The 27,863-nt window shown below is 41.0% G+C and overlaps 1 protein-coding gene across 2 annotated transcripts in view; it reads right to left on the bottom strand.

Annotated features, from left to right (window-relative positions):
* The window catches only part of KLHL32 (kelch like family member 32), a 308,535-nt gene that overhangs the window by 67,829 nt on the left and 212,843 nt on the right, over window positions 1–27,863 (bottom strand). For both annotated transcript variants that reach the window (XM_063441325.1, XM_063441326.1), the window contains one exon: window positions 15,278–15,493. In XM_063441325.1, coding sequence (XP_063297395.1) covers window positions 15,278–15,493 — 216 coding nt within the window. The remainder of the gene's footprint in view (window positions 1–15,277; window positions 15,494–27,863) is intronic.

The following is a 27,863-nucleotide window of genomic DNA, read 5'->3' as shown; positions in this document are numbered from 1 at the left end:
TCTTCTTACCCCCTCCCCCCCTCCCTGTAGCATGGCCGAGCTCCTCTCCGGTCCGCAGTACAGGAGTTTCTGTGCACTTCCTTTCAATCCGGCCAGGTCGCAGACCGGAAAGGAGCTCGGCCACGCTACAGGGAACGAAAAGTGAGGAGAGAGGCAGTGCTGCAGCCGCCTGAGGGCTCAGGCGGCTGCAGCATTTAAAGGGCCGGCGATGGGGGCGGAGGGCGCCCCCTCCTATATGGCGCCTTAGACGGCTGCCTAGTTCGCCTTATAGGAAGCGCCGGCCCTCGTTACAGGGTCAATATAGGGCTTGCCTAATTCAGTTTGCCAGCTTGGTTTGCTGGGTCTGTGTTGCCTTTTGAGACCATATGGTAGCCCAGGAATGTGAAATAACCCCATCATGGCATACCATTTTTAAATGTAGGTAACCCAGGGTATTCCAAATGGGGTATGTCCACTCTTTTGTAGTAGCCACACTTAGTCACAAACGCTGGTCAAAGTTAGTGGTTTTATTCAATTTTTATATAAAAAAAAAATTCATCTATATTTTATATCTATATATATACACACACACACCCACACACATAATATGTGTGTATGTATGTATATATATATATGCATACACACACACACATACACATGTAATACGTGTGTATATAATTAGTATGTGTGTATATACTTTTATTTCCTGTATATGTATAATATATTATAATTAAAGCATTTTATAATATATTATACATATATAATGCATATATGATTTCATTATAAGTGTATTTTGAGATATATGTATATGTCTCAAAGTACACTTATAATAAAATCATATATATGCATTATATATATATATATAATATATTATAAAATGCTTTAATTATTGTATAATATATTATACATATATAATATATGTATAACATATATATATATATATATATATATATATATATTTAACTTTTTAGCAGCATTGGGGACTGCCTGACAGCTCAGACAGTCCTCCTGCTGGCAGCTCCTAGAGTCCTATTGCGGCGATGTGACCATGGTGATCACATGGCCCTGGATGGTCGGGGTGGCCAGAGCTGCTGCAGGGAGACTGCTGGGGTCTCCAGCAGTCCCCTTCGACCGTGATCACCGCAGATTGCCGGTCCAGGTAAGTCAAGGGTTCCTATTTGCCGCGGACATACTAGGTATGTCTGCGGTCCTTAACAACCGTTTTTTGTTGGATGTACCCAGTACATCCCCGGTCATTAAGGAGATATACATAGAATTAAATTATATATATATCTAAGTGTCATTTTTTCACCAAGTCCTGTGAGTGCATCCTATATCTTCAGTTTGTATATATATATATATATATATATATATACGTGTGTAATTTTATGTATATTAATAAAAAAATACACTTAGTATGACGTTATATATATAAGGCATATATATATATATATATATATATATATATATATATAGATATATTATATGTATATATATATATATATATATATATATATATATATATATATATATATGTATATATATATATATATATATATATATATATATATATATATATCCTGGCCATATCCATGGCAGCACAACATTGGGTAGCTCCTCCCTATCTCTATTGGACAGGAATAATAATTAAGCCGTATAAGTACCACCTCCTGCCCCTCCTTCCCCAGTCTTTTTTTCCTGTCCTATCCCTAGGACATGTCGGTCTTTTCAGACTACAAAATTTTCTTTTATGGCTTACCTGAGGATTAGTTCCTCTGGCGCCTGGGGAGTTCACCCTCTCTCCCTTGGGAAGTCTCCAGTATACGGCCCTGTGCAAAGGTGTCCCCCTGGAGAAAACCCCTTTAATGACCGGGGTTTTTTCCTTCCAATATTCCCAGTGGTAACAAGTGAAGGAACATGGAATGTGGCTGGGTTCCGGTTTGGTATTTCCCCACCAGGATCAAGGTAATATGGATTGGTATTTACCTGCAGGTTTTTTCTTCCAGGAGTGGTTGGTTTTCTGGCACCTGTAGTTTCCTCTGTGATCTAAGGTTCTAGGGCCACTGGGGGTAAGGATACTTTCGTTGAAGTATTTTTTCATTAAAGGTTTTTTATTTTTTTTATTTTTTGTATCCTTTACATACCTCTTAGCTTATGATACAGTGCAGCTGTTCCCTATACCAGTTTTTTGGCAGCATAGTAGGGATTTGGCATTTTGTATATACTTAGTCTAGTTTTATTTACTCTAGCCTCACCTTTTATTGGGTTATTGAGCCTATCATCATTTATATTCTTATTCTCTAGGTGGCTATATTGATATCCAGGTGATGCACGGGGTCTCATATCTTGTTTTAGTTTGAGACCCGTTAGCATCTTTTCTCTCTGGTTTGCATTTACTCATTTAGGGGTTAAGCCCCTGGAGACCCCTGGAGTCTCCTTGCGGTACACAGGTTAGCGTGACCAGACTGATACTGCCCCAGTGGGGTTCAGCTATTCAGTCTGTTTCTTGCTACCTGTACTTTGTCCTTCTTTTCCTTTTTCTTCTAAAGTAAGTTTTTTCCCCTCCTATTTATTTTTTTGGTTTCTTGTAGTTTTTTCTTCTTGGTTTAAGTTTCGCTGTTCCATCTATTATTTATAGATGGATTCGCGCTCAAGATCCAGGGAATCGGATTCTTCTCATCATAATAGGTCACAATCTAAGCGATATAGGTAAGCCATCCTTTTTGGAAAAAGTGGATAATAATGTTATAAATAAATAAAAGAGTGGTAATGTACTAATGAGCACGTTTGGTGTATTGCAGTGCTAAAAGTACAAAGACTTCAGGATCGTCCAAAGGGAAGTCGCCCAAAGGGACGCTGTGTATATCCTGTGATAACAGAGCCATAGAAGGGAAACGTCTCTGTTCAGATTGTCTCTCAGCAGCTGCTGGACCTTCTCAGTCAACACCGGACTTTAGGCAACTTATCAAGCATGCAGTTGCCCGGGGCATCAGAGAGGTTGGTAAGACCCACAAGCGACCTAGATATTCTGAGCCGTCAGATTGGTCTCCAGGTAACTCGGAAGATGAGTTTATGGATTCAGCTTCGCTGAGAGACCTAGCTTTTTCCTCGGAGGAGGATGCTATGCCTGATCCTGACTTCCTGGTACCTGCGGAGGTGGATCATTTATTTGCTCGGGTCAGAGAAACCCTTGCCTTGAAGGGACCCTCAGAGGAGGATCCCTCTACATCTAACCGCTATTTCTCAGATCTTAGAAGGAAAAGAGCGTCTTTCCCTGTGCATACCACAATTAGTGACCTTATTAAAGAAGAATGGTCCAGGTCTGATAGGAGATCATCTGCAAAAGGGAAGTTCTCCAGATTATATCCGTTTAATTCCAAAGATGCTGAAACATGGGATCTTCCACCCAAAGTTGATGCTGCTGTGGTTAGGCTAGCCAAGAGCACTACCCTACCAGTGGACGATGCAGGCTCCTTCAGGGATCCAATGGATCGTAAGATGGAATACTACCTTTCTAAATCATATGTAGCCGCAGGCACAAGTCTCCACCCTGCCGTTGCTCTCACGTCGGTTTCAAGAGCTATGAAGGTTTGGCTGCAGGAGCTGGAGGGGGACATCAAGAGTCCATTATTGATGCCCTAAAGGATATGCGTCTAGCAATTGATTTCTCTTCGGAAGCCGCAGTGGATCTGGTAATAAACCTTGCTAGAAATATGTCCTTCTCAATTTCCTCCAGGGGGGCACTTTGGCTCAGATCTTGGGCGGCCGATGCTTCCTCCAAGAATAGTTTGTGTTCTTTGCCATTTCAAGGGAGTATGTTATTTGGCAAGAATTTGGATGAATGCATTAAGAGGGCGGCTGAAGGAAATAAAGCCTTTCTACCCCAGGAGAGGAAGTATAAAGGATCCTTTCGTGCCCGGAAAGAGTACCATTCGTTTCGTGACAGTGGGTCCTATAAGCCGGGTAGGGAATATTCCAGATTTCAACCTGGGAGAGGAGCCCCTTCTGGAAACAGAGGAGGCAAGTCACGCGGTTCATCTTCCTCTAAAAATCCGAGGAATCTATGACTACGTACTGCCCAAAACCGAAGGTGTCGGGGCTTCTCTTCTCCAGTATCTACCGAGATGGACCGATTCCACAAGCGACGTTTGGGTGCTGGATATTATTCGGAGAGGTTACCTGCTAGAATTCTTCAAGCATCCTCCCAACAGGTCCTTTCACCTCACAAAGTGGCCAGGAGACAAGGAAAAGTGCATGGCCCTACAACCCCTCTGCCTTTCCTTGCAGAAGGAGAAGGTCATCATCAAAGTGCCAGCAGGCGAAAGAACTCAAGGGTTTTGCTCCCACATCTTCTTAACAAGGAAATCCTCAGGGGGATGGAGACCCATTCTGGATCTACACAGGCTAAACAAGCATCTGCACGTTCGCAGATTCAAAATGCAATCCCTGCAATCTATAATAAAGGTGGTTGTGGCGAAACCAACCTCGCCACTGGGCCCTGGAGAAGCCTGTTTGCCCGCCTCCTACCTGCTGACTATGGCCCCTGGGTTATTTGGGGCATATTGTATTTTATTGTGCGACTGCTGGTCCTTTAAGCACAGTGAATGGTATTTTATTGTACTGCTGCTGGCCCTTTAAGAACTGTCTGGGGACATATTGAGACTTTGGGTAACAATACCCTTTAAGACTATGGCCCCTGAAAACGCATGGTTTTTCCTATTCGGCTGTATACAGCATTCATATGCTAGAGAAGATTCATATGCTGAATCGGTTCGGTGATTGTGGTGTCTGCCAGAGTGCTTGGAGTCCTCAGGAAACGCTAGGAGCATCCATTAACGGAGGTACCCGGTCGGGGTGCCAGGCGATCCGTTACATTGGTGGCAAGCGGTGGGATGGTGTCCTAGTGCGAGGTAAAGCAGCTCAGAGACACTGTTTGGATTTACAAATTGAGGGCAACGCTAGCAGTCGTGCAGCGCCCCTGGGAGCAGACAACTATGGAAGGTTCTGGCTCTGGAGATGATTGGCTGGCCGAGGTGAGGCAGCGAGTGGCCGAGTATGGGGATGATATACCCATGGAGACACGCCGGGTGATCTGGAACCAGGTCATGACAGAGCGAAACACAAGGCTGGACTGAGAATTCCGGCTGGCGAAAGAGAGGAAGTATGCTCAGCAGCAGGAGCGTTACAGCAGCCGAGTAGAGGCTGCATCCGAGGAGGTTAGCCGTCTTTCCCTGAGGCGGCGGGAGGAACCCGAAGTGGGGGTCCTCATAGACTGGTCCTGTGAGGAACCACAACAGGCAGGTAGAGATGGGACCAAGGTCTCTCCACCGGGCCCACCGGGATGCTGGGCAGCCGGCCCAGATCCCCAGCAGCAGCCAGAGTTGCCAGGTGGGGAAGCAGATGGCCCTTACTCACAAATGTTGAGGGGCCTCACGGATTGGTCCTGGGAAGACCCACAGATGGCAGGTGGAGATGGGACTGCTGTCTCTCTACCGGCCCTACAGGGATGCTGGGCAGTCGGCCCAGATCCCCAGCGGCAGTGTGCGTTACAGGGAGCTGAAGGTGCCGTTCTTGCTCCCCAGCGGCAGTCTACGGTTCAGGGAGAGGAGCCTGTTATCTCTTCTCCCCAGCGGCTGAAGGTGTGTAAGGGAGAGGAGTTTGTTATTCCCTCTCCCCAGCGACAGCGCAGCTCACCAAGGGGAGACAGTAAGCCCCTCACCAGCGCAGATGGGACCGTGGTCTCTGCACCCTGCCTACAGGGAGTACAGAGGGTCAGCCCTGCTCCCCAGCGGCTGAAAGTGTGTAAGGGAGAGGAGTTGGTTATTCCCTCTCCCCAGCGACAGCGCAGCTCACCAAGGGGAGACAGTAAACCCCACACCAGCGCAGATGGGACCGTGGTCTCTGCGCCCAAGTTACAGGGAGCTGAAGGGGCCGTCCCCCCTCCCCAGCGGCAGTGTGATCTGTTGGGAATAGAGAGCCCAGCCTCCTTTCCCCAACAGCAGGACTCTGTGTTGGGAGGAGAGACAGTCGGTCTCCCTCCGCAGAGACTGGAAGTATGTATGGGAGAGGAGATTGTTACCACCTCTCCCCAGCGGCAGATTATTAATGTACAGGGAATAGAGAGCCCAGTCTCCATTCCCCAGCAGCAGAGTGTTCTAATGGGAGAGGAGCTGGTTACCACCTCTCCCCAGCGGCAGCTTAATGTACCAGGGGGAGACGGTAAGCCCCACAACTGTGCAGATGGGACCGTGGTCTCTGCACCTACAGTACAGGGTGTAAGGACAGTCAGTCCTGTCCCCCAGCAACAAGGCTGCTTAGCCAAAGGGGAGACAGTCGGTCTCCCCCTCCAACAGTGGAGCTATGTATCCAAAGGGGAGACAGTCGGTCTCCCCCTACGGCAGCAGAGCGGTGCATCTAAAGGGGAGACAGTCGGTCTCCAGCAGCAGAGCTGTGCATCTAAAGGGGAGACAGTCGGTCTCCAGCAACCAGGCTCCAACCAGACTACTCCCGGGGTAGTGCTGGCACCAGGGCAGAGTACCGCTGGGCTCTGCCCACTCAGCAACCCACCAAAACAGCCTACCAGTCCCCCACACAGCCATGGTGAGGCACCTGGACCTGGACAAGTTTTTCTCTTACTCAGGTGTAGTAACCATTTATTGTGGGTGGGCTGTACTGCTGTTTCTGTTTGGTGGGTGGGCTGCGGGACTAACAAGGGAACTGACCGGCAGGAGGTCAGATACCCTGTTAGTCTGTTTGGAAAAGGGGAGAAATGTGGCAAAACCAACCTCGCCACTGGGCCCTGGAGAAGCCTGTTTGCCTGCCTCCTACCTGCTGACTATGGCCCCTGGGTTATTTGGGGCATATTGTATTTTATTGTGCGACTGCTGGCCCTTTAAGCACAGTGAATGGTATTTTATTGTACTGCTGCTGGCCCTTTAAGAACTGTCTGGGGACATATTGAGACTTTGGGTAACAATACCCTTTAAGACTATGGCCCCTGAAAACGTATGGACTTTTATTCGGTGTGTATGGCCCTTTAAGAACCGTCTGGGGACATCTTGTAACTTTGGTGAACAATGCTCCTTTAAGACTATGTCCCCAGACCTGTAAAATAACTTGCCCCTGGCTTTCTCCCTCTTGGTTCAGTAAATAGGGCTTACTGAACCAAGTACCACACAGGCGGACCACCCAGAAGTTAAAGTGTGCAGGCAATTTACCTCCCAGACTGTGAGGTTACTGCAGGTTAATTGCACGTGGCGGCGGCCATCTTTGTTCAGTCGAACGCGGTCAGCGGTGTATGCTAAAGATTCTGTGGAACTGAAATCGGCTACACATTTTACCGAACACCGCTGACCCTTACCTTCTCCTACACTTCGTTTTTCAGCTCCAGAGACTAAGTCCCGTTCGAAATGGGACTTAGTTGTTTTTCCGCATGAAATTGACCGACCGCACAGCCCAAATCTATGGAACTGTTTTGGGCAGGAAAATGTGCTTGCGGTCGGTCATAAAGGGACCTCCAGCTAACTTTTGATCCACTGGAGGGATTTGTCTGATTTTTGGAAGGGTGTATGTTTAAAGTGTGCTGATTCTAAATATGTAGTTTTAGGAAGATTGGATATATGGATTTAAGTTATAGCACATGTATAAAAACTGTAGTTTTCCTGGCTGTATAATTATGTTAACTGGTTATCTGAGGGGAGGGGATGTGTGGGTTGTACCATGTATCTGACTGGTTATTTTATGCCTCCCCCTGGGTGTGGCCTGTATGTGTACAATTGTAATAAAAGCCAGGCTGGATGAGCCAGTCCAGAGTTCCTGTTTTACCCTCAAAGTGAAGTGTCGTCTCATTATTGGGGGAAGGATTTATTGCATGCTGTTCCAGTTGACTGCTAGGAGTGTAAACCTATTCGCATGGTTTTTCCTATTTGGCTGTATACAGCATTCATATGCTAGAGAAGATTCATATGCTGAATCGGTTCGGTGATTGTGGTGTCTGCCAGAGTGCTTGGAGTCCTCAGGAAACGCTAGGAGCATCCATTAACGGAGGTACCCGGTCGGGGTGCCAGGCGATCCGTTACAGTGGTGTCGCCCAACCAATGGATGCTGTCTATAGATCTGTTAGACGCATATTTTCACGTACCCATTGCCCAAGTCCATCAGAAGTTTCTGAGGTTTGCTGTGGAAAAAGGTCATTTCCAGTTCAGGGCCCTCCCCTTTGGACTGAGCACAGCCCCAAGAACGTTTACAAAGGTCCTGATTGTTCTCATCGCAGAACTCAGAAAGCAGAACATTGCTATTTACCATTATTTGGATCTTGATCTTAGGAAACAACGTAGATTCTGTGACATCCCAGGCTATTACCAGCATTCAGTTTCTGCAAGCTCACGGCTGGAAGATCAACACCAAGAAGAGCAGCCTCCACCCAACGCAATCTATGGTTTACTTAGGTGCCCACTTCGACACTCTGAAGGGTACTGTCCAGCTCTCATCAGCAAGAATACTGAAACTCAGGATGTTATTGAGAAGAATGCTGAAATCCTCGGTTGCCCCTGCAAAGGCTATAATGAGCCTCCTTGGTTCCATGTCCTCCACAATAGGACTGACCAGATGGGCTCAGTGGAGAATGAGACCATTCCAAGCCAACTTCCTGAGACAATTCTCATCCGGGAACCTGTTCCAACCCATCAAGCTTCCCCTGAATGTACGCCATTCTCTGATCTGGTGGCTGAACAGAAAACACCTATCCAAAGGTTTTCCATTAGGAGACATCGCATGGAGGACTGTGACGACGGATGCCAGCCAGTGGGGTTGGGGCGCTCATTATCTCCACGACTTTGCGCAGGAAGAATGGAATTTCAGGACAAGCAATGTTCATTCTAATCTACTAGAACTTCTGGCTGTCCTCAAAGCTTTGAAGCACTTCTCGATCCATCTCAAGGGTCAATGGGTGAAGATAAGGACGGACAACTCCACCGTAGTGTCCTATGTCAATCACCAAGGGGGTACCAGGAGCTGCAAGATGATGGAAATCATGAATCACCTGATGTGGTGGGTTCAGAGAAACCTGGCGGGCCTTACAGCCATCCATCTCCCAGGGAAACGGAATCAACTGGCGGATTTCCTCAGCAGATCCAGAATAGATCCAGGGGAATGGTGCCTATCTCACAGGGTATTCCGCATGATTGTGGACAAATGGGGTCTCCCTCAAGTAGACCTTCTAGCCACTCGGCCAACAGGAAAGTAGCTCTTTTCTTCACGAAAGAAGAAGACCACCTAGCACTGGGAAGGGATGCTTTATCAAGCCCCTGGAGGTTCAGGATGGGCTATGCGTTCCCCCTGTTTCCACTAATTCTACCGCTCCTGAGGAAGATGAGAATGGAGCAAGTGTCTCTCATCCTGATTGCGCCTTATTGGCCTCGGAGACCTTGGTTTCCTCTGCTTCTAAGTCTTTCGGTGGAACCTCCTCTCCCATTCCCCAAAGATGCGGATCTTCTGTTCCAGGGTCCTGTAATGCATCCAGACCCTGTCTCTCTCAATCTCATGGCTTGGAAACTGAAAGGAACCGGCTTTTGAACAGAGGATTCTCCCAGGCCGTTATAGATACTATGCTGAGGGCACGTAAGCATTCCACTTCAGCCACTTATTATAGAGTGTGGGAGGTTTTCTCCGACTGGGCCCTTCACAGAAATGTTGATGTTCAAGATCCCTCCACCTCTAATATTTTGGAATTCCTGCAATCTGGGCTTGCTAAACGGCTGAGCTATAACACTCTCAAGGTACACGTCTCAGCCTTGTCCGCTCTAACCAGTCATAGATGGGCATTGGACTCAGATGTCATCAGGTTCATCAAAGGTGTCCTTCAGATGAAACCTCCTATTAAACCATTTGTTCCATCCTGGAATCTCCCTCTGGTTCTGGATGCCTTAAAGTTGAAACCTTTTGAACCATTTGATACAGTTTCCCTACAGGTTCTCTCTATTAAGACTGCCTTGCTGGTTGCCCTAGCTTCTGGCAGGAGAGTTTCTGAGCTCAATGCTCTATCCATCAAAGAGCCTTTTACTATCTTTCACAAAGACAGAGTGGTCCTCCGTACGGTTCCTGTATTTTGACCTAAAGTCACCTCCTCCTTTCACATCAATGAGGATATTGTTCTTCCATCTCTGAGGTCGGACTCCCAAGAAATGGGGAATTCTGCTGACCTGTCTTCTCTGGATCTAGTGAGATGCCTCCGGATGTATATTGATAGGACTTCTGCTTGGCGTTCTTCTGACAGTCTTTTCGTCCTTCATAGCGGCTGTAAAAAGGGCTCACAAGCTCCCAAATCTAGCATTAGCAGGTGGATAGTAGCGGCTATCATTCTGGCTTATCAATCCGCTGGATATCCGGTCTCTGTGGGTCTTAAAGCCCATTCCACTAGGGCTCTCTCTTCTTCCTGCGCAGCCGCAGCTAATGTCTCTCCTGAACTCATTTGTAAAGCAGCTACATGGTCTTCCTCTAACACTTTCATTAGGAGCTACCAAATTGATGTCAGAGCGGGGTTGTCTGATCAATTTGCTAAATCAGTCCTGTCTGTATCCAATGCCTGATTTCTGTGTTTTTCACTTGTTGTGGTGTTAATACACTTTGCATTTAAAAAAATTGGAGTCTGTGTCTCTTTCCCTCCCTGGTTTATTGCTTGGGTATTACCCAATGTTGTGCTGCCATGGATATGGCCAGGAAAATGGAAAATGTATTCATACTTACCGTAATTTTCTTTTCCTGGTTATATGCCATGGCAGCACAAGGGTCCCACCCGGGGCTATTGCTGGAAAACGTGACTGGGGAAGGAGGGGCAGGAGGTGGTACTTATACGGCTTAATTATTATTCCTGTCCAATGGGGATAGGGAGGAGCTACCCAATGTTGTGCTGCCATGGCATATAACCAGGAAAAGAAAATTAAGGTAAGTATGAATACATTTTCCATTATATATAAGAAACCAAGAGGGCTGCACTCACCTGAACATGCATATATTATAGGGTGCTGCTGGGGCCATAATATACAAAATACAGAATCCAGTGCACTCGCTTATTCACTAAACAATGATTTAAAATCTTAGAGATTGTAATAGTTTTATTTAAAAACACCTCACCTAGGCAAAAAATGATGGGGGTTTAGTTACATTATATGATCATACATAGCGTAAGCCTGCCAACTACGTCAAAGTACCCCTGAAAAACAGGTTTATGTGCATTTTTACTTTTTAATGTTTGAGTATACTATAGTGCTATAATTTAAATAATAAATCATTTTAAAAATACTGCAAAACCTGTCTGTGTCGCTACATCTCAGAAAGGCAGCAGGAGATTAGAGAGGTCAATGCGTGGCTGAAAGAGGGTTTTGGGTTTTTAGAGCACTGGGCCGATTTGCACTTGGGTACAACCTGTATAGCAGTGATGGATTGCACTTAAACGGAAGAGGGTCTGCTGTGCTGGGGGATAGGATGGCTAGAAGTTTGGAGGAGATTTTAAGCTAGTAGTGGGGGGGAGCAATCTAGAAAATGGAGATGGGGTAGAAAGGAGATGAGCTTTAGCTCAGTATAAGATGGGGGAGGGGCACGCTCAGAACAGAGGAGGTATGTGATATTGCTAAAATTCAAATGACTTATGATAATATCAGATGTATGCTTACTAATGCAAAGAGACTATATAACAAAATTGGGGAACAAGAGGCAATAGCATACACTAAACAATATGATATAATAGGCATAACAGAAACATGGTGGGATGAGACACATGACTGGGAAGTTAACTTAAATGGGTACACATTATTTAGGAAGGATAGGAAAAACAAGAAGGGTAGTGGGGTATGTTTGCATGTCAAGCATGAGTTAAAGTCAAATCTTAGGCATATGGAGTGTGACGAGGAAAATGTTGAAGCTTTATGGGTAGATATCTGCTTGGGGCAAAATAAGGGAAATCAATTATTGGTTGGGATATGTTATGAACCACCTAATGTAAATATTAATGAGGAAGAACAGCTGTTAGAGCATATTGGGAAAGCTGCAAATCTGGGTAACACATTAATTATTTGAGATTTTAATTACCCAGACATAAATGGTGACTAGTACTTCTGCAAGGGGAATCAGGTTTTTGAATGTCTTAAATTACACCTTCATCTCACAACTGGTACAAGCACCTACTAGAAAGGATGCATGTCTGGATCTTGTTATAACAAACAATGTTGATCTTTTGACCAACATTCAAATAGAGGAGCATTTGGGAAATAGTGATCAGGGTATGGCAATTTTTGAAATAAACTCAAAAAAGCAAAAGCATGTGGGGTATCCTAAAATGTATACTTTAAAAAATGCCAATTTCAATAAGATTAGGGCAGCTCTACGACATATTGATTGGCATAAACTCCTTAGTGAAAAAAACACTGAGGATAAATGGAAACTCTTCAAACAAATATTAGAAAGGTACATTTTTCAGTATGTACCATTGGGTAATAAATATAAAAGAAACAAATTGAAACCAATGTGGCTTAGTAAAGAATTAAAACAAGCTATTAAAAATAAGAAAAGGGCATTTAAAGCATTTAAATCGGGCAAATCAGAGACATCCTATATAAGATATAAGGAAGCCAATAATGCTTGCAAAAAGGTAATTAAAGTGGCTAAACTAGAAAATTAGAAATTGATAGTCAAAGAATCCAAAACCAACCCCAAAAATGTTTTCAAGTACATCAATTCTAAAAAAAAAAAAAAAAAACACTGGAAACAGAGATGGGTCTGTTAGTTAATGGAGACCAGGAAAAGGCCGAAATTTTAAATAACTATTTTTCTTCCGTATATATTAATGAGGATGACAAGAGATGTGCATATGATCGCTGCAAAAAAACCTGCAGATAACTTGTGTTTGGATGACTCGAGACAGATACTACAGTAGTTAAAGAAAATTAATGTAAATAAAGTTCTGGGGCCTGACGGTTTTCACCCAGGAGTACTTAAGGAGCTAAGTGGGGAAATAACCTCTGTATTTAATCTTTCAAAATTCTTTTGTTTCAGGTATTGTACCGGAGGATTGGAGGAAGGTAGATGTTGTTCCTATATTTATAAAGGGTTGAAAATACTTGCCTGGAAATTATAGACCTGTGAGCCTTACTCCTGTGACTGGGAAAATATTTGAAGGGCTATTAAAGGATAATATTCAGGAATTCATTGGGAAGAACCTTGTTATTAGCAATAATCAGCATGGTTTTATGAAACATAGGTCATGTCAAACTAACCTAATTGCATTCTACAAAGAAGTAAATAGAAGTATAGATCAGGATGTTTCAGTGGATGTGATCTACTTGGATTTTGCCAAGGCATTTGATACGGTTCCTCACAATAAAACTCTTCAAATGAAAAGAAATTGGTCTAGATGAATATTCTTGTTTTTGGGTAGAACATTGGCTTAAGGATAGAGTACAACCTCAGGGTTCTGTATTGGGACCGCTTCTATTTAACATATTTATAAATGATCTTGAAATGGACATTGAAAGCCATGTTTTAGTGTTTGCAGATGACACAAAACTTTGTTAGAGGTATAACACACATAGTAAATACAGTGTAACCTCGGAACTCAAACAAACCATTCAGGAGTCAAAAAAAAAATTTGTGAAAAAAAATGTCTTAATACACAAACGTTCCACAGTACTCGAACAAATCATGCCACAAACATGTTCAATTTTAAAGCTGTCTCACTTTAGACACATTTTAAATGTCAGAAGAACGGTTACCTATCACATCCAAATAATAATATCTCTTCTTCTTTCCACTTACACCATTAACTGTCATGATTACAGGTAAAGTGAAGTTATATTTTCATTTTATTTACTGTACATTGTGTTTAATGTTTTTTTTTTCTGTATGATTTTATGCATGCAAAGTATTATTAAAATGTAAAATGTGAGTTAAAATGCTGTAATTTTGGGGGTCTGGAACTAATTAATCAAATTTACATTAATTCTGATGGGAAATGTTTTGGTTCTCGAAAAAATTGGAACTCGAATAGCCTTCTGGAACGGATAAGGTTCCGAGGTTCCACTGTACACCAGAAACAACAGCAAGTCACATGTGACCATTAGATTAATAAGTAAAGTAACATCTAGCATACTGTTTATGAACAGGAAAAGCAAAAGGGTGATGGCATTAGCTATGAAAAGAAAGGCTCCTCACATCCATGGAGAGAAACAGGGTAAACATGTAACACGAAAAGACAAAGAAAGAGAAAGAAAAATTAAAATGGAAGAAAAAAAATATAAGCGGTGTCACTAAATTGCAGGGAGAAATTACTGCTTCAGCATCGTCCCTCTGCCAGTGAGATTTTAGTCTATTTTTGCCATTTCCATACCAAATGATAGAATGTGTGCATCGCTTTTCAAGCTGTAAACATTCCATATTTTCTATGGGAAACGAGGAAAAACCATTAAAAACTCTCAAAAGGGCACAGCATAACTGTATGTTTTTAAAAAGTTGAAAATAGTGTTGGGGATATTTAGACATTTTCTGTCAACCATTTTTCTCCAGTACCTTGTGGTATCTTTTTTCATTTTGACCACTGATTATAGCTAATTGGTCAGCATGGTGTCACTCATCCTAATTCAAATCAAGAGGGGATATTTTTTCCTAGCTTCGAGAGAAATTAACTTTTTCCAATCCAAAGATTTTTTAATCTTTAAATGTATGTCATAGACTACTAAGCTACCCTTTCAATTTTTATAAAATTATGGGTGGTCTTTTTCTTTATGCCACTAAATTTGGACACAAAATGACAGCATGTTAGGGTACCAAATAGTTTTAAACCCTGCTAAGTGAAACAATATAAAAATAAATTGACACTAAGTAAAATAAAATGTAGCTTTTAAAATTATCGGAATAAAAGATGTCTAAGTGGCACGAACACCCTCACACCAGAAAATATATATACAAAGTACGTGGTTCACCAATTGTAATATATACAGGATATGGGTAGAACGAATATGTGGGGCCTTCAACTAAATACATGTTCAGAAACAAAAATACTGGGTAATACCAGAAGTGTGATGACCTCTTGTGGTAAAACTAGACATGTACTGAACACATGTTCCAAAACCCAAAGTGCTGGCTAGTACCAAAGTGTGATGCCTTCTAGTGGTAAGATTAGACATCCACTGAACCCAAGAAAATATAAGGTCTTCATTGGCCATGATGGCATGTCATGCAATTAGAAGTGGTTTATCACAAAACTTGACAATACAATCTAAAACATGCTTCACGACTCATTTTAACTCACCTGCCAAATTTGTTCTTCACTAAGTGAAGTAAACTGATCGCTCTTCAAGACCTCTCTGAGAAGGCGGAAAGGTAGTGCAAGGACTTCTTCAGGATGGCCTTTTAAAAGCTCAGACAAATGTTTTACAAGAAAATCCACCACGGCGTTCTCTAGCAATGTCAGATTAAACAGATCTGCAAGCTTATACAGGTCCAAGTAATTCAAGTTATTTAGTTCCTGTAATGGAAGAGAAACGATAGATAACAATACAAAAATATTCTGTCTTCTAGTATTTCACCTAGGCATATAATATTTCAAATAACTGAAACCACATTTTTTTTTCTGTTTATACATGACCATTCAAAAATGTATGATATAGTTAACAAATATATTTTTGTGATGGGAAAAACAAACTTAAACGTAGAAATCCACACTTCTTTACCCGACAACTGGATATTTGACATTAAAAAGAGAAATTTAAAATTGCTCTTTAATTATTCTGACCAGTTTCACTAAGGCCCAGAGGCAGGGATTTATAGCGTATACTATACTTTTTGTATTTCATTATTCTTTAGCAGGTTTGATTACTCAAATTATGATTCTAATTGCTCTATGGTCTCCCCATAAAAAAAAGCTGGAACAAGCTGGCCTTAGACAATAGAATAGGTAATAACATTCCCATCTATAAATATTTGCGATGGGGACCATTTGTGGTTAGAATGTACAAATTATCGTCCAAGGTCACTTGCATTTTGAAAAACTGCCTAATTCCACTAAAATGTATAATTTGTGGTCAGTGTTAAATGGAACAGAGTGTCAGATTCAATGAAAGGACCAAATGCTGTAGCTTGTTAGGTAGCCAACTGTGCAAATTTAACATATGCTTAATTAGTTAAGGTAAAGCAGCCAATGCGCATGTAGATTGGCCCATTAATTCTATAGCACAATAACAAGTATTCATCCCTAATTGGGAAGACTGATGAATTATAATGCAAACATAGGTTCTAGTTACTTGGATTTCACTTGGAGGGAACATGCACATGCATTTAAATATTATTATACAATGGAAAATGTGCTCAGACTTTCATTTAATAATTGCTGTAATATGAATAACAGAAACAGTGCAACAGATCTATTAAAGGGGGAGTGGGGAATCATCATATCCTGTATTGTATTATTTAACGTAACTGTACGTAGTGTTTATTTGCTGAAATTGTCTAATGGATTTAGTGAATAACCAAACCCACAAGTAAAAACCACTTAGCTACCATGTTCTTATTGCATCGCAGTTAATAGTGTTGGGTAAAAGACTATTTAGGGTGCAGATTTATGTTCAGGGATAAATAAAACATTTCAATTATTTGCATTTACAACATTGTTTTTTCCACATTTATTCATCCATCTTTTGCAGAAACATTTGTGGATAAAAAAAAACAAAACAGTATTGTGCCTAATCCCAATTATTATTTGTGTATCTATTATTATATTATCAGTAACACATTAAAATATACAGCTGGCTCTTTTCCCTGCTCCCTGACCATTATTCTGACTTATGGTTTACAATATTTGATGATCGTAATTGGGGGGGAGGGGGGTTGGTACTATTTGACCATAACATGTTCAAAGATTATTATTATATGCCTTTATGTTTTATATAATATGTCTAATGTTCCAATGGCTTAAAAACTATTTAACTGGTGTTAACAAATTTAAATATTGATATTCCATTTTTTGTATAAACACATTTCCTAATTACTATTAATTACAGTAAAATATTAATTCGTTGGAAGGATGACCTCTGGGTGTAATTAACACCTACACTGATTACTCATCAGATTCATTTACAGATTTACCTAACCTCCATGCCCACAACGCCCACTTTCTAAAGTCATCCATTGTGTCCATGTTTATACTAGTTTAGTTTTGAACAGGTACACAGTGTTAATAAGGATACAAGGATTTAGCACTGTTGTTGCCTTTCACATCAGGCCTGAGCCTGCTTGTTGGGGAAGCCACCATAAATGGAAACTGGCACTTGTAATGATTATTAATATTTGATTAAATTACCCATTCTATCAAATATGAATTAGTAAGGTCTGAAAAATAAAATCACGTGTTTAGCTCTATCCTGAGCATCTCCATCTTAGTCCTTTCTGTCATTAAATAAACAGCCTTTGATCCCGTCAGTTAGTACAGAGAACTAAAAACAACTTGCATTTTACAAATATGTGTGTGTGTAAATATTGTGTCCCTTTTCCTTTTTGTGTCCCATACTTGTGCTGCCATTACAACATAGGCAGATTGGTGAACGGCATTGTTATTACCATAGGTCAGAGTTAGTCCATATGTTTTACATTTATATCGTAACAAGAGTAAAGGGTGGGCAGCAAGCATATTGTGTTTGTCCTGTAGTTCTACAGTCGAAGGAGCTAATGTGTGTCCATGTAGTCAGGGAGAACTTTGTAGCCCTGTGTCTGCACTTTTTCTTGTTTTCTAGTGGATCGAGTGTGCCCATGCTATGGGTTCCCATGAGGTGGGCTGGATGTGAGTAAATATGTCTAGTGTGTACATATTTATGGAGTCTTGTGAGTGGTTGATTGGCACCTTCCTCAGCTGTTTGAGGGGGGCATTAGGTGATTGTTTAGTTCTGGCGTTCATCACCGGTTTAGTGGGCATACGTCCGTCTGTCTGTGCCTAGGTGTGGGTCATGTGTCGTGTATGCTATGCGTGGAATAGTGGGTAGTGTCGAGCCCTAACCTAAGAGGGTCGTGGGGGGTGGGTGCACATCTCGGTGTATATAGGGGGAGACAATAATAAAACTTGGAATGTAGAGAGAGCAGTAGCGTGTGTTTGATATACTCTTGTGTCAGTTGACTGTGAGTGAGACTATATATAAAAGTCGAGGTAAGAGAGAGAGGCTGGACTATGAGGGAAGAGGTGCTATGGGGGGCTAGATATATGGCTGATGAGTGGACTAAAATATGGAATGTTCTTAAAATATTGCATGGGTGAACAGGATGTGTTGGAGTAGCATGGCTGTAGAGGGGAAGCATAGGCATAAAAGTATTGTGGAGATGTATAGTGGAGGACAGAGACATATAAGTAATGGCTTGTGATGGGTGTATAGGTAATGGGGTCCTCACAGTAGTAATCTGCCCTAACAAATTAAGTAGTGGTGTGCATATTTTCAGAAATTGTAAGTCTGGATGTATTCCAAAAAATAGAGGGGGGGGAGGAAATAATTAATTAAACTTGTCATAAGTAAACAAAAGATAACCATGTTACCAACAGCCAAGAAGGACGAGAAGAGCCAGATAAAAAAAATGCACTTTCATATAAATGTCTTTGAAAGATAATCTCCTTGGGGAAATACAATTTATTCATATTATCTGGGCCCTGCTGTGCAAATCTACAGTCTGGGAGCACACTACAGAGATCAAGAAAATATTTACTTTATTCAGTTGAGTACAAAAGCTTTTAATGAATGCATAATTAAGACAGAATAAAAGTGAACATAGCTTTAGAAATTTGACTGCCAAACTTAGCCATCAATAAATGTACAGTAAAATCAGTTGCGGCTCCAGCTTTTTCGTCTTTGGATTAAATGTGGTTATTATAAATCAGTGTATTATACATCTTCAAACGACACAGAAACACTGTGAGGTTTAGACACTAAACAGTAAATTGTAGTGAATTGTAACCTGCTTTGGCTAAAACCAGCCAATGTAGCTGTCCCAGCTGTTTAGTATTTATATTCATATTTGGGACTTATTTACTAAACAGTGCATTGTTGGAATTAAAATAAAATGCTAAAATAGATGAACTTAAAAAAAATAAGGGCTCAATATGAAGGTAATATAGTGTAGTATATTCTACAAATAGAGGATTGGTGAAAAAGTGACACACTTACAGGAAATGGAGCTGTTCAATAACTCCAATAGAATGGTCTTGATCGGTACAATCCCCGCTATAGGATATGCGGTGTGTATCTTGAAATTGGTGGGTGGTCCAAAAATATGAAATGCAAACAGAAATAGACACTATATAGTTGTGACGATAGTCACCATCACTGGGGGGCTGAAGACGGTCACTTTACGGAGGTCCCCAGATTACTCCTATGTTTTAGTCTCCCTGTGCCCATTATAGATACAGGGTGTGCAACCTTTCTTGTTGCTTTCCCAGAAGGGTGTTGTCCAATTCCAGAGACCCCTTTCATTTGCTGTATAGTATTATATGTGTTTTATATGAGTTTTCTTGTACTATGGGAGATAATTGTGTTAGTGTATCTGTGTGTATACAAAGTAAAACAGAAGGGAAGATAATTAGTTTATTATACAATAGCCATTGTGGTGTCAGGCAGGTAATTTAGTTTAGGACTCTTGACCTGATTCAGTCCTAGACACCAAGACTCCAAGGAGTGTCTTTGTGTGAAGACCCCTGTTGTGATTATTTCTATATAAACCTGTGGTTCACTCAATAAAACCAGTTCTACTTTTCACCCTTCACTAAGTCTCAGTGTTTGGATGAGACAGCTATACATTCTGCAGGAGAGAGTGATTACTTGGAGCTGTATCACAGGACCATGTTCCAGGGTGGAAACTTCGGATAGACCCCAGCCAAGCTACGGCAGCTAGGGGCTGAAGCACTACGGGCACCCCAGTTCTAGCTAGGAAGTGTGCTTGGCGGAGGTACCCAACCGGGGTACCAGGTGGTCCATCACAATAGTGTTGTATCTTTGGGTTAAATGGGTCTATAACATACAGTCATGGGGGAAAAAAATTTACACCCTCTTAGAAATCTATGGTTTTACATATCAGGTTGTTGCATAATAACAATCCTCTGTTGTTTAGCAGGTCTTAAATGTAGGTCAATACAATCTCAGATGAACAACAACACATGAAATATTACACTGTGTCATGACTTATTTAATCCCTTAACGCCGTTACGGCGTTCTATGCTGTCCCCATTTAAATGGGCTTTAAAGCCATTGCGGCGGCATAGAACGCAGTAACGGCTTGCGGCCCTGGAGCCTCTGGAATACTTACCTTCCCATCGATCCGCTTCGGGAGGACAGCCTTACAGCCCAGGAAGCCCCCCCTGGCCCCCACAGCAAATCAGGCCCCCAGGGGCCATGTGATTGCTCTCAAAAGAGCGATCACATGGCCCCCATTAGCTGACTATGGATCTGCCATCAGGGGGACTGTCTGGGCTGTCAGACAGTCCCCCTGCTAGTGGGAGGTGTAAAAAATTATTAAACATGTTTAAAATAAATTAATATATATATAATATATATACATCTTAAATATATATGTAACGTCATACGTAGTGTATTTTAATATGAATATAAGTATATTAGTATCAAAATACACTTAGAATGAAGTTACATATACATAAGATATATATATATATATATATTTGATAAAATATAATTAATTTAATGATTACATAAGTATACACGTAGAATTTAAATACATATATGTATATATATTAAAATTCTATGTGTATATTTAAGTAATCTTTTAGCATAATTATGTGATTTTATTAATAAAAATTTGACTGACATGCCTGACAACCCAGGCAGAAAGTGCAGAGAATTTAATTTGCAAGCACTATATTTAACCCTGTAACTTTCCAAGACTCCATAAAAGCTGTACATGGGGGGTACTGTTTTACTCAGAAGGCCTCTCTGAACACAAAAATTAGTGTTTCAAAACAGTAAAATGTATTACAACGATGATATCGTCAGTGAAAGTGATTTTTTTTTGCAAAATTGGCATTCAAATTAGTTTTTTGCATTTTTCACACACAAACAAATATTAACACTAACTTTGGCCAGTGTTTGTGACCAAGTGGCTACTACAAAAGACTGGACATACCCCATTTGCAATACCTTAGGTTGTCTACTATTGCAAATGGTATGACATCATGGGGGTAATTCTCATTCCTAGGCTACCATACGCTCTCAAAGGCAACGTAACCAATCGGCGAATTTCAATATGAAAAAACAGAAAAAATTTAACATGCTATATTTGACCCTATAACTTTTCAAAACACCATAAAACCTGTACATAGGGGGTACTGTTTTACACGTGAGACATCAATGAATACAAATATGTGTATTTTATTGCAGTAAAAGCTAACAGTATTAGAACAAATTTATTTTTAAAAAAAATCTTATTTTCTCCCATTTTTTTTACATTTTATTCATATTAAATTATGTTTCATACCAAAGTATTTGATGTTAAATAAAAGCCCTATTTTTCCTGAATAAAATGATATATAACAAGTGTGGGTGCACTTAATATTAAAGAGTCGAATTGCAGTTGAACAGACATATAGTCAAATTCCAGATTTTGTTTACGTTTTGTTTTGATCACAACGTGTACATTTGGCTCAGTCCTTAAGGGGTTAACAAAAATAAAGCTAAATAGAGAAGCTAGTTGTTAAAAACTAAGGTGTAATATGTAATATGTTGCTGTTCATCAGAGGTTGTACTGACGTAATTTTAACACCTGCCAAGGAACAGATGATAGTTATTATGCCCTGATATGTAAAACCATAGATTTTAAAGAGGTGTAATTGTTTTCCCCCATGACTGTATGTTATAGATCCATTTAACCCAAAGATACAACACTATTGTGACGGACCACCTGGTACCCCAGTTGGGTTCCTCCGCCAAGCACACTTCCTAGCTAGAACTGGGACACTCGTAGCGCTTCAGCCCATAGCCGCCAGATGATTGTTATTATGTCCTGATTTGTAAAACCATAGAATTGAAAGAGGGTGTACTTTCTTTTTCCCATGACTGTAGGTGGGTAAGGATGCACTCACATTTATTCTATATGACCCCTTTAAACAGCGTGAAGTGTTACAACCCCGACCTTAAGGATGTGTTGATGGTGCAGTGCCTTCTATGTAGTATATGTGAAAAACAATACAAGTATATAGTGTACATTGGTTATAAGGTGGATAAAATAAATGGAAATTCACTTAATATCTTCAGAGCAAAGTAAGATGTTGCTCAATCCATTGGGCTCAGGTGGTACACTCCCCACCTTGGAGGATGAAGTCCAGAAGATTCGTGGTGGAAGGGAAAGGAGGAAGTTGTGAAAATGATATGCTTATGTAAAAAAAAAAAATGTTTTTTGTCTGAATTCAAAGCAATTTTTTTTTTTTTAAAGCCAGAATTTAAAAGTAATTCACAAAATAAACTATATTTTCTGTTTGGTTGTTATGGCATAATTGAAATTCATTTTGAATTCCTGACAATTCCCATTTTAGTAAATAACATTATGTACTTGTGTGTATTGTTTACACTATGAGGAATAGGAGTATTTTTTTTTTAAATATACTTTTCTGCCCTTATGATTGCAATTTGCAAAACTCATACGTTTTACAGGATTTCCAGCCAGTCATTTCTGTATATTTTGCATCTTTAATATCCACTTTATTCTGCTTCCTTACTGACAGATGTGGTGATGAGTGTCTTTTTGTGCCTGCAGATCATTCTGTTCCCACATGATTAACACCTTACTGGTTGTCTTGCTTAGAAAGGACACCTAATTGCTTATCACATCCTAACCTGTTGTAGGTTTACAGGGGGTTGTAGCTGCAGTTCTCTTTAGAGATCATTATCACGCTGCTTGGTGTATTATGTTTCACAACATGGTAAGTACAATGACATTTGTTACCGAAGTAGTAGTTAATCGTGTTGTAGGAAATTATTTATCTATCTGTCCGTCCGTCTAAATATCTATCTACCAGACTTAAATGTGGTTCAGCCAAACCACGAAAAACATATTCAGCATGGCAGTATTTCATCCATGTGGTGGATTGGCTTGTTCTAATTTCATCCTCAAAAATATTTGGGGAAACAAATCAGAACAAAAAAAAATTGTGAAAATCAGTGTACTGCAAAAGATTATGTAAATAAATAAACAAAAAATAAAGTATAAAAAAATAACTAAAGTATATAAAATAACACACATACATATATATGCATTTATTTAATATATAATGTACAAATATAGATTTTATATCTAATGCTTCACTTTTTTACCTCTATTGGTCACTTGTCACTAGATCGGTGAATTATATCAACATAAGGTGGCTGTCCCATTAATTATATTTTTTCCACTGACCATCTCTTTTTTTTTTTTGGCGTCATGGGCAGTACTCCGAATCATGACCCAAAAGTAACATGCTCGTCCATTGGGTGAGTCATTTATTCGGTCGTATGGCAGTTTGGAGTCCGGAATTTAGCAAATCCCAATTGACCAATATTTGGAAAATTGCTATACAGGATGAACCATATCAACAAGTTTACTATCTACCTATCTATCATCTGTCTTTCTCTCTGTCTGTCTATGTATTGTCCCTTTGTCCATCTATTTATATATCTATTGTACTCAGAAAAGCTCCAATTACCTAGAATTATACAACAAATATTGTATAGAAAATCAGGGGGAATAAAATGTTCAATATGCTAACATTATGCAAAAAAGGTGACTTAATTTTTACAATTCAAGGCCTTGTTTCCATTACAAACATTCAGAAAACATCTTTTCCAGCCTGAACAAATCTAAACTGGCCATTCTTCCAACAATCCAAATTCAATCAAAAACCTATTCATTTGGAGGCGTGGCCTGTCATCCTATGTGAACGGGCGCATCTCTGGCGAGCTCCCACAAGCCAATATAATAACTGCTACCAACCCTCACTATTGAGCAAATATGGGCAATAAGAAGAAACCATCATTATCCCAGGAATCTGCTAGCCCAGGCTCGTGCAAAAAAGCGGCCAAATTAGATAGATATTTCAGGGACAAAGTCAGAGCTCTCATCACGGAGGACAATGAGGCGACGTCATCCTCCCCACGTGGCTCCCCGCCAGCAAGCCCAACGGGCTCGGAGCAATCCGGCCCTTTTGGGGCTTCAAACTTTCAGGAGATCCTGCAAAACCTGCCGTCGAAAGAGGATCTTGCCTCTATGTTGGCAAACTTGGAGAACTCTATGCAAGAAAGACTGTCCTCCATCACCTCGGAAGTCCGGCAGATTGAACTCAGAGTAGGAGGAAGAGGCCACCCAGGAGAAAGCTTCCCTTCTCACCACCCTCCAGAACTCGGCCTGCTTTACAGGGCAACTGAATAGGAGCTCCTGACATCCCTGTTTCTCAGGCTCAGAAAGCATGGATGGAATGCGACTCATGCGGGTGACATGTGCCCCTATATGCCCTGGTGCCCCCTCTCCCCCCTCCCCCTGTAGAAATGGACTCCCCGATGTCATGCAGATAAGACACCAACACGTTGAAACTTAATGTCGCAAGTAACCTGATGCATGTTGTACACTGTGTATTTGGGTGCGCCTTGCATGTTGTTAGGTTAGCAAGATTTAGTACCCGGGCGAGTGTATCACTAGTGGGTAACCTCGGCAGGGGCAAAGCAGTACCCAAACTTGAAGCCGCATAGGGGGGCTGACTGAGAGGGGGGTAAGGGAGAGGGCTCTGGGACGTCCTTTCCTTATGAGGTTATATTATTAGGGGAAAGAAATGAATTAAAAAAAGGGGGAAAAGATCTGCCCTGCCAGGAATGGTCACAACGCACCACTATCGAGGGCACCAAATTCAAAAATGTATATGCAGCCAATTTCCTCCAATTAGTAGAATCCATTCGCAGGGACTTGGAGAAATTGAATAAGCCCCACTTCCGTTGGTTCGGACAGGTAAACATTCTAAAAATGAATGTTCTCCCTAGGCTACTGTATCTTCTGAACACACTCCCGATTACAATCCCACGGACATTTTTTAAGAAGATTCAGTCCTTATTTACCCAATTTATCTGGGTCACAAAAAGACCAAGAATACGGTACAACATTCTCACTAGAACTAAAGAAAACAGAGGCGTGGGCCTCCCTGACATATGGCTGTACTACCAGGCAATTCATCTGGGGCGTATTGTGGAGTGGTCCATACAATCGCCATCCAAATTGTGGATTCCAATAGAGCAGGCTCAAACAGGAGACGCACTATCGGCTGTACCCTGGCTGCTGACGGCACCAAATGACTGGTCTATCCTTCACCACCCAACAGTGACAACCACACTCTGTATCTGGAAAAAGTTATGTACCATGCCTGATCTGGCGCCAGCACAATCCCCTAATTATCCTATATCTCACAACCCGCTTTTTATCTCAGGTAGAGGCGGAATACTATTAACATCTAAAGGAGAGAGTAAGCAGGCTCCATACACCCCGCTAGTGGATGTCTTGGAGGAAGGGGGACTGGTACCACTTACTGCACTGACTGCCGATAGACCCCCAACCCTCATGCAAAGGTTCCAATATCACCACTTCCTGAAAACCCAGGGGTTATTAACTTGGAACAATAGGGAACTCACTAACTTTGAACACCTGTGCTCAGTGGGCAAACTGACCCCCAAACTAACATCCACTTGCTACAAACTGTTGCAGACCCAAGTACATTCACAGCTGCCATACTTTACCAGACTATGGAAAGACAATTTAGAAACCACAATGAGTGAGGAGTGGATCACTATCTTTAAAACAATCTTTCATTGCCACTCAAGCATCCCTCTGCAGGAAATTAACTATAAGTTTGTCTCACAATGGTACACCACCCCAGTAGATATGCATAGGTATGACCCAACCTTATCTCCCATTTGTTGGCGATGTGGGGAAGCCAAGGGAACCTTTCAACACCTTTGGTGGCCCTGTAAACTGACTTCAGGCTTCTGTGAAGTAAACATTCCCCATGACCCAGAGACACTTTTTTTTCTCCACATTAAACTACCGCGCACACAATTCAAGCACTCCCTATTATACTTCATGCTGACAGCAGCCAAACTGATAGTAGTGATAGTAGTGTAAATCGACGACACAACCCTCTAGGAGGGACTGGTACACTAAAATGAAATACTTTCATACAATGGAGGAACTTAGATGGGGCTCCTTAGACAAGTACAATAGATAAACAGCCATTTGGCAACCATGGACATACTACATGAAAGGAACACGCACTGACTCTTCAGCTGCATTGATTAGCAAACTCCTTCCGAGGTACTGACATACTTGAAGGGTCTGAAGGCCTCCATCAAGACAACCTTAGAAACACCCAGCAGGGCCAAAACACCATACACCTAAATCAAGGTTCATTGAAGGCACTACACCTCACGATGAGTATGGTGACACAAAGGTACTACAATGGAGGTGAAAGATATTACAAATGTGATCCTTATATTAGCTTGATTTCTTTTAAGGTTATAATTCTAAACATGATTCTTATGCTCACATAGACCAAGCCAAATGCTGAGTTCATTGTGATAAAGCAAACCTACTCAAGGACTATAGCACATGCCATAAGACGTCAAAGTACATGCACTATGATTCAGGATTCTTGCTCCAAGTAGGACACACACTAGTACAAATATGGAATAGTACTTAGAGCTAGGGTGAATGTAATGATGTATATAAAGTTATGAACAAGAATTGAACATTCTACACTTTAAATATGAGAGCATGTATTGATACTTACTGATATCTATTGATATGTATTCATGTGTATGGATGTATCATTTCAAAAAAATAATACAAATAAAATAAATGTAAAAACCAATTACAATACAAGAAAAAAAAAACACCTACTCATTTAAACATGTAGAGCCACTTACATGAAATGTCAAAAAATGTATTATTTTATATTTTTTGTAATAATCATGTTTACATGCCATCCCAATCTATTCATTACACTTACACAAGCCCTGATAACCAAGCCACAAAGATTGAACTGTTTTGTCACTCGGAAAAAAAAGAAGACAAAATAGAATCTCCAGTTGGGGCTCATTTAGCCATACAATTAATGTTACTTTGCATCAACTTATTACATATCTTAGTATCTCCATAAGACTGGAATACATTTTTTTATAATTTTTTAAATTTTGCAAAAGTGATCACTGTATATCATTGTATATCTGTGAATCAAAATTCCCATGATCATTATGACCCACATTAAACTTTTCTATTTATCATTTTATTGTAGCCTGTGTATATTCTCTTGATGTGTCTATAGCTATTTTAAGGACCATATTTACTATCCAAATTGGATAATTCTGTTGTAACTTACGCCCACATCACTTCTCTGGAAATTCAACTATTGAATAAAACACTTGTAAATTGCATGTTACTTGTGTTAACTTTCCTTATGTGATGCACCATTTTCTTTTTATTGTATTAAAGATTTTGAAAGTGACATCATAATCCAGTTTAGCCCAAGCATACCCAGGGTAAACGTTGCAAATGATGAGTGTAAATAGCAACATGGTTCCAGTTCTCCTCCTCTCTGTATGCTTTCTCTGTAGACGTAGGAGGACAGTAGGATGTTCTACTGTTAACTGTGCAGCACTATCAGCTGTTAAAGTTGATTCAGTGGAATCTGTTACATCAATGGTCAACTTTTCAGTCTGTCTCCCGGACTTTTACCAAGATCATCAGCATTAACATTATTCTCACTTGAATAGCATTATGACATATAATGGCTCTTTCGAGCAGTTGTAACTCCTGCGAGGTTTGAATCGAGTTTAGATCACTTTACCAGC

The sequence above is a fragment of the Pelobates fuscus genome, chromosome 2, assembly GCF_036172605.1.
Source record: "Pelobates fuscus isolate aPelFus1 chromosome 2, aPelFus1.pri, whole genome shotgun sequence".
NCBI lineage: Eukaryota > Metazoa > Chordata > Amphibia > Anura > Pelobatidae > Pelobates > Pelobates fuscus.
Note: the sequence above shows the minus strand (reverse complement) of the source record. Positions and strands in the feature narration are given on the sequence as shown.